The 8,200-nt window shown below is 49.4% G+C and overlaps 1 protein-coding gene across 2 annotated transcripts in view; it reads left to right on the plus strand.

Annotated features, from left to right (window-relative positions):
* Positions 1 to 7,926, plus strand: part of Ttll11 (tubulin tyrosine ligase like 11) — a 237,692-nt gene extending 229,766 nt beyond the window's left edge. The window contains exon 10 of one of the 2 annotated variants that reach the window (XM_021156572.3): positions 5,822 to 7,926. In XM_021156572.3, coding sequence (XP_021012231.2) covers positions 5,822 to 6,081 — 260 coding nt within the window. In that variant the 3' untranslated portion in view covers positions 6,082 to 7,926. The remainder of the gene's footprint in view (positions 1 to 5,821) is intronic. The other variant, XM_021156573.3, reaches the window with a different exon arrangement.
* Positions 7,927 to 8,200: the final 274 nt, after the last annotated feature.

Consider the following 8,200-nt stretch of genomic DNA (forward strand, 5'->3'; position numbering starts at 1 on the left):
ATGTTCCTCTCCTGGCCCAGCCAGGGCATTGTGAAGTTCAGGGTCCCCCAGTCACAACCATACCATTTTCACCCATCTGCGAATCTTCATAGGAGGATTTTCATGGGGCTGTCCCAGCTGGTGTCAGTGTCCGTCTGTCCTGTACAATGAACATCATAATGCCTGTGTCAAGTGTGCCTCCAGAACACACAGAGCTCCTGGGGCCCTGTGGATGTTAAAGCCAGCTGTAGGACGAAACGGGGTAAAGCACCATCAAGAGTGAGCACATGTGACACCATTTGTAAAACACAGACAAGGTTGTGAGGCCACGGAAGTTCTGTCCTGTGCGGAGTTGGCAATGAACCACCCGTAGGAGAGAATGCATTGTAGTTCCTTCTGGAAGGAATCATTTGTTTGGGAAATTTCTAGGTCTGTCATCACTGTGTTAAATGGTATCGTGGCTGTTAAGCTTCTGCCAAACTGCTTTTCAGAAGTCCACAGTGATCGCACCACACATAGTCTGATGGCTGCCTTGGCTTAGCTTGTGAGCAATTACCCCACAGCCTTAACGCTGTCTTATCTCCCCATTCCTGTGCTCTGTCCCCGTGGGTACTTATGAGGTCAGAAGAATAATTTAGATATGAACTTAATTACTAGATCAATATGATACACACACACACACACATATATGTTGTTGGGGAAATATATATATATATATATATATATATATATATATATATACTCAACAAATCTGGTATGGAGGAGTATTGTTAGGAAATGAATAAGAAATAAAAGCAGTTATGTGTCAATTGCTTATTATACCATTCTCCGTAAGAGCTAGCTAATATGAGAAGTCATTGTCCGAGAGGGAGTGGTGGAGAAATCGTGCATTAAGACACAATTTTAATGAATTTGGCTGTTTGTTTGTTCAACAACTCCTGGGCTCAACGAAGCCTCCAGCTTCAGCCTCCCAAGTGCAGAGGCTACAGGTGTGCACCGTCTCACCTGGCCTTTCCGAAACACTGTGCTGACATTAGAATATCAGTCCTGAAGGCCGCACAGCAACCTGGAAAAGCATCTGCTCATACCTGTAATTCAGACACTGAGGCAGGAGGTTTGCTATGAGCTACATAATGGGTTCTAGGACAGTGTGGGCTACAGAGTGAGACCCTGCCTCAGAGAAAGAGAGAGAGAGAGAGAGAGAGAGAGAGAGAGAGAGAGAGAGCGCACAGAGCAGACTCTGGTTCATGTTATCACAAGTGAGTGGCACTCACTTGAGTGCTCTGGGGGAGGGGGTCAGTAGGCCGGAGCATCACTACAGTTACAGCTGGCATTGCGTTTTATATAAAGAATAATAATGGAGGAGGATGATAGGCTCTGCCTGCTCCCAGGCTAGTTAGGAAGGCTCCAAACCAGGCTGGTCTTCCAGCAGCTAGGAATTGCTGCTCTCCCTTGCTGGTGGGAACCCCAGGACCCTATCCCTGCTAACCCTGACTCCAACCAAAAATTTTTTCCTGTGCAATCCCTGCTGTCTTCCTCAATTTGTCCCATCTGTGGCTCCTTAAGCCATAAGAAGGTTCCATTCTGGGGAAGCTGCTGAGCACTGACTTGAGCAGGCCATCCTACTCTGGGAGCTTGACAAAAAAAGGAACAGAAATCTCCAGAGACTCAGATGTGCTTCGGCTGTCCAGGGTCAGAGGCCCCTGTGACTTGTGTGCTGTGTGGGGTGTGTCTCACTCCCAGTCCTCAGGGCCTTCCATGGGGAGTCCCCACAGGGCCAGTGGCCAACTAGAGGCTGTCTTCTCACCTGGTCCCAGCTTTAATATTTTTGCTTGAATTTTTTTTCTTTCCTTTTGTTGTATTTTTTTCTCTCTCTCAGTCTGTCTCTCTGTCTCTGTCTCTCTCTGTGTCTCTCTCATTCTGTCTTTTATGCAGCAGGATTTTGCTATAGAGCCCTCACTAGCCTGGGACTCTCCAGACAGACCAGATTGGCCTTAAACTTTCAGCAATCCTCCTGCCTCTGCCTCCCAAATGCTGAGACCATCAGTCATGTGATACACACTCGGCTTTTTCAGTTTTCCTTCCGGGAGTAGGATGCTGTGTAGTTTAGGAGTTCCCTGTGCTAGAGGTGGAGCTGGGGTCTGGTCCTGACTATGGATTATTGACTGACTTGGATGTCATGTGCCACCAAGCTCTTGGGTAAAAAGATGGTGGCAAGCAAGGACTCCACAGTGATGGCAGTGCCCTTATGGGTTGTAAAGAGCCATGAGTCCTGTGGGGTAAACAGGTCTACAGGAGGGCTGTGAGCTTATGGGTCACAATGACACTGTGTGAGTCACTGGTGCCTGTTAGCCTTCACTTCTCTTTTCCCTCTTATCCAAAGCCTGGCTTTCCTACTTCTGCTATCAACATTGGTCTTAAAATACTAAGAGAAAGATTGTAGAAATAAATAGTTCTTACATCGTGAATTATGTATCTGAATCACATGATGGAATCCCAGGATGACCTGTTTCTTCCCACCTGAACCCATGAATTGTCTCCCTATCCAGTGTATCCATACTGTGTGGACTATCTGACTGTTAGTCACTTAGCAACCATCTATATCAGGTGGCTGTAACAGCGTGGCCGTACTGGTGATGCTTCATTAATCGGTGACTCAAGGGTAGCATTGGGGATAAAGAGGAAGAGGTGAATTAATTCTGGTGCTATGTTGTGTTGCTGCAGGGCATGTAGGGGGAAAATGTAGGATATACAGTATGGTATTGGTTGCAGCTTCAGGAATTCTCTGGGGAGTCTTGAAACATACCCTCAAGGATAATTAGGGAGGGGAACTGGTGTGTGTGTGTGTGTGTTTGCAATGTTTTTTTCAAAGCAACATATGTACCCATCTTCAAGGTCAGGGTCACCATTAAGAAGCAGGTACCCCTGTCGCCACCCTTCATGCCCAATAGAGTTTCCCATTGCAGGTCAAATGTAGGGATGCAGACATGCAATCACAGCACTTAGTGACTGAGGCAATAGGATTGTACAAAATTGAGGGCAGCCTGGACTACAAGGCAAGACCCTTTTCCACCTGCCTCAAAAGACAAAATACACTTTGGGGGTTTATTTTTGCACACATGTTCACTCTAGGAAACAGGGAAAGACTGACTAAAAAAGAAGCCGAGGATATCGAATTAAACACTCCTCCTCCTTCAGAATGTCCACATCCAAATAGGTCGGCTATGGACTTCTCCTTGTCGAATTCCGTCTGTGAATGACAGCTGGCCTCCCACGCAGTCTTCAGTGGAGGGAGCAATAGGGATTCCCCCAACATACAAGATGCTGTATATGTTCCTTCCTATCCTGCTCCCCAGTGCGGCCCAGAGGTCAGCAGCCACCAGACCCAACAACATGAATGTCTCTGGCCTCACCCCAGAATCAACATTTCAACAAGACAGTGGTGATTAGGACACCCATTAGCACAGAGTTGAGATGGGCTTGAGCCAGAGTATAAACGGTGGGCTGCTTCCTTCATGGACCAAGACTGGCTGTAGGAACTATCGCTCAAGTAAGGTAAGCAGTGTGATTGGTAAGGTGGCTGAATACATTCTGGCCCAAGCTCCTTATCTTGTCAGATGCCAGAGATGCACAGCCTCAGACTCCGCCTTTGGTGGGCCAATGAGATAGATGCACAGTTTCAGACAGGCCTCTTGGTGGTCCAGGCTTTGGGAAGAAATGTTTAGCTGGGAGGTTGAAGGGTGAGTGAGCTTCTCTGGCTGCAAGCTGGGCATCATCCTGCCCAGCCAACGGGAACACACACATTCACATGCACAGACTCTTATGCTCAGACACATCCATGGTCATATGCACAGAACGCACGCATGCGCGCGCGCGCACACACACCACACAGCATAGCAAGTCCTAGCCAAGAGGTGGAACATCTCTGCTTCCTGCTTCCCTGGCTCTCTACCTCTCCACAGCAGGCTTTTGTTTACATAGAAAGGATTTTCCACAAGACTCCCACACTCTTTGCTGTCTCCTCTGTGGAGCAAGGGGCTTGTGGGGCATCTATAGTAAAGAGCAGCCAAGTCGAAAAAACTGATGTGTTTGGAAAGAACAAAAGTGTGTTTTGACCCACTCACATTCCCAAGTCAAAGGTATTTTCAGGTCCCAGGTTGTAGCTGTAGCTCAGTATCGGCTGGTGTGGAACAGCAGAGGCAGGGCCAGTGTCAGCTAGCACACCTTGTCCCACTGCCTCTAGTCACAGTTGTCACCTCCCTGAGAATCCCTGAGAAACACACAGATCTAGGCTCTATGGTTCCTTTTCATGTGGACTCAGCACAGTTGGTTTTCAAACTCATTTCTATTCTCTGTCAGTGACCTTATGAAGTTACTTCATCTCTGTCTTGTTCCTCATCTGTAGAGTATAGCAATAATAATAACCTCTCCAGGATCCCAAGACGATCAGTAACCGTATCTATAAAACACCTCGGACAGACACATCATTTTCCCACCCAGTCAGCCAGTCAGCCAGCCAGCTGAGCAGCCGTTCACTAATCTAGTGTGTCTTTACCAAGCACCTTCTGGGTTCCTGTCCCTGGGAGACAACAATGAACTAGACACAAAGCAGCCAAAGGATCACAAAACAAACCTGAGCATGCTGTGGCAGGTGTCGCCGCCAAGAAAAGGGCAAGGAGGGCTTGGAGGGAAAACGCTTAGGCAAAAACTTTCTGAGCAGGTCTCCCAGCAGCACAGGAAACAATCCCAGGAAGTGACAACAGGAATTCCACGCAGGTATGAGGCTTCTGCTCAGCACAAAACAGTCACCAGAGAAGAGAACCCACGCCCACTGTACATCTGACCAGAGACTAATTTCAAACACGTATCGATTACAACAAACACACCAAGCCCCAAATTATCCAATTTATCAGTAAATGGGATGGTGAATTGAACAGGCAGATCTAAAAGGCAGAAGCATAAATGGCCAGTACTTAGCCATTAGACATGCATGGAGACTGGAGTTGGGTCCCCAAACCTGCAGGAAATGCCACCATGGTGGTGCAGGATCAGAGTCCCAGAGCTGGAGAGGGAGAGAGGCAGATCCCTGGGGCTCCCTGGCCAGTCACCTTAGCCTATTGATGAGTCCTAAGTCCCGGTGAGAAACCCTGTTTCAAAAATAAACCACGAATGATAAAGAGAACAACACCCAAGGTTGACCTCTGACCTCTACATACATGTATATTCTCGGTCACAAATACCTGCATCCGACATTATGCAACCCGCACAAGTAGTGCCCTCGGCTGGAGACCAAGCACTCAGTGCAAGCGCCTGTGGTGTGTAGGGAGGGAAGGGACTCACAACATGACAGCCAAAGAGAAGGGGGTTGGGTTTACTTCCCTCAGTAAGTTTTACAAGTAACAAAATGCAGGAACCTTAAGACACAGTTGACTGCATATGCCCACATCAGAACGGAGCGTTCTGTGGTCAATGAGTTAGCCGACATGATGCCTCTAATGGTGAAAGTTTGGGAGCAGGGTTTTCATGGGAACACAGTTCATCTTGGTGCCTGAGACTAAGATTTGGGGTGAGGTTTAAATCCAAGCGCAACCATTTCTACTTCAACAATCCTCACTGCTCTGAGACTCTGTGTCCCCATCTCTGAGAGAGAAAACCTACTTCCTGGGGCCATTTAAGAGCAGGTGCCTGAGCATGGAAGATCCTCTGTGTGCTAGCCTCGTGTGGCGTTTCCTGCATGGAGGTACAGTGAGAAGACAGGCCTGATTGTCGCCAGTGGCTGTGCTTTGGGGTTGAGCATCTTTGAGGTACCATGAGCTCTCTGACAGCATCTCTTTGTCCACAGGGATGTGTCTGCAGGCATTTGTCGAAGCTTTCTTCTTCCTGGCCCAGAGGAAGTTCAAGCTGCAACCTCTCCATGAGCAGGTGGCGTCCTTGATTGACCTGTGTGAATACCACCTGTCCGTGCTGGATGAAAAACGCTTGCTGTGCCGTCGGGGCCGGCCCCTCCAAAGAAATCCGCCCCAGATGAACCGCCCAGAGCATTCAGCCACAGGCAGCTCTGCACCCCGAGTAATCGGGGCTAGCAAGCTCTCTCAATCCTGACATGCTCTGTCCTGGAGGCCACTCTGTCCTGGAAGAAGGCGTGCCTGTGGGGGCTGAGTACCCTGGGCTCCCCCCGCCCCCATCTGTTGGGAGCCACTAGGGTTCCAGCTGCAATCACCTGTGCGTCCTCTCTGTGTTCCGTAGGGCTTTTTGCCTTACACAGCCAATCCTTGTCTGCCCCCTTCCCAGCACTTCATGGTGACCCACCCTGTTTGGGAATCATCAGTGGATATATGACATCCAAGATGTGACAGATGGCACCGACTATTCTGGGCTCCTGGGAAGCACCAACTGGGGCAGTTTTTGCTGTGCTTGGGGCGGCATGGGAATGGAGGGGGAGGGGAAGGTGAAGGACAGACCATCCTAAGGCAGAGAGCTGTGGTTGTGGAGAGCCTGCTGGTCAGAGCTTAGCATCATCGCATGTCTTTCCTTCTGCCCATTCCCTGAAACGAAGTTGAAATATGAAGAAGGTGGACACCTCCGATCATGTGCTGCACGGGTGTCCTCCAATCATGTGCCACACGGGTGTCCTTTACAGACTTACCTCACTTTTTTGTTAACTTGCCTGTTGCTGCAATGTTTAATACTAATCAAGAAATAATTAAGAAATAACACAGTACGGTCTTCAGTCTCCCCATTCAGGTTTCAGGGGACCCCTGCAAAGGTGGAGGACTGACCCAATGGCCAAGAGCCACTGTGTACCCAACACTGTGCTGTGAGCCCTGAGTGAGGGGAGGGGCTTCAGAGGGGAGAGCATAAGGCCCCCATGATAGCAGGACAAGCAGACGTGTGTGTAGAGCATATGGTAGCCTAGACCAGAACAACCAGTGTTCTCGAGTGTCTACTCTGAGGGGCAGAGGTGGAAGGCCTTGGTTGCTGCTCCTCAGAACCCAAGTGGGTTTCCCAGAAGTTCCAAATGAGAAGTGTGTGGGGACATTCTTTAACCAGCCTTGAGCTGTACAGCTGTAGAAAGCTATTAAATAAAGCTTTGACTCGATACTGTTTCTCAAAATGAGTCTTTAGAAAGTGCTCGCCAGCATGGAGCAGAGTCTGGGGGAGGAACAGAGGGGAAAAAACAGGTTCAAGAGGTTGAACTTAGCCAGTGCAGCGATATAAAAACGTCAGCACTCATGGTGACAGCTGGCCTCTACACTATGCCTGTCGTCTGGAGGTAGGCTACTGTTGGTTGCACAGTTTCAGAGCCGGTCTGTCCTGGGAGCGGGTTCCTGGGTCTGTTGCACACGACCTTGGTGGGCTCCATACCTTAAGGATGTGACTACGTCATCTGTGATGGTTTCAGAAGCCTGTCACTGACAAGTTGGCCCCTGTCCCAGGACTGTTGGATGAATTTTGGGGGCTGCTGTACTTTGAGAGGGAACACCAGGAGACTTCTGCCCCTACTTCCATTTCCTGGATGCACCACTGTGTTTACTTGCTTTGGGGACTAGCCCCTGCTTTTTGGAAGGTGTGAGAGTGAAGTGAGAGCTATGCAGATAGCTTCTAGCAGGGAAGGAACTGAGCCTGAGAGCCCAGGCAGACCCAGGGAGGCCTCTGTCAGTGCTGCATACTTTGTGACTGCCTGTGGCCTAGGTGCCTTCTTTGCAAAGACCCTAGAGATGCATCGCAGCCTGCAGACAAGGCTCAGCTTTTCCTCTGCCTGAGGCTGGACCAAGGACTCAGCATTAAATGTTATGGTTTAAATGATGGTCATCCATCCCTCATCCCAGCACAGCAAGGCTTCCTGTAGCTCTGTGCTTCCACACCCCAAAGAAACGTTGGGGGAAATGGGTTCCCTCTTAGGAACTGTATGTCTTCTCCCTAGCTCAGACCTAAGCCAGTTCCTCTCAGATATGGCCCCAGACCCCTCTATCTCTTCCCCCCTAACATCTAGAGGGAGCAAGGACACCAGAGAGAACCTTCAAGGCCTGCTGAAACTGCCCCCAGGCAAGGGCCTTTGATCAAGCCCCTCGATTTCTTCCCTATGAGGACCCCACAATCCTGGTTTTGACACTCTGGCTCCTTAGAGCCCTTAGAATCTGTTGTCAGGAAAGCAGTAAGTCGGAGGACTCCCCAGACCCTTGCTGCTTGCCACTACTCGGTCCAATCAGATCCCTCTGGC

This window comes from Mus caroli, unplaced genomic scaffold (genome assembly GCF_978045245.1).
Source record: "Mus caroli unplaced genomic scaffold, Mus_caroli_1 scaffold_2, whole genome shotgun sequence".
Classification (NCBI taxonomy): domain Eukaryota; kingdom Metazoa; phylum Chordata; class Mammalia; order Rodentia; family Muridae; genus Mus; species Mus caroli.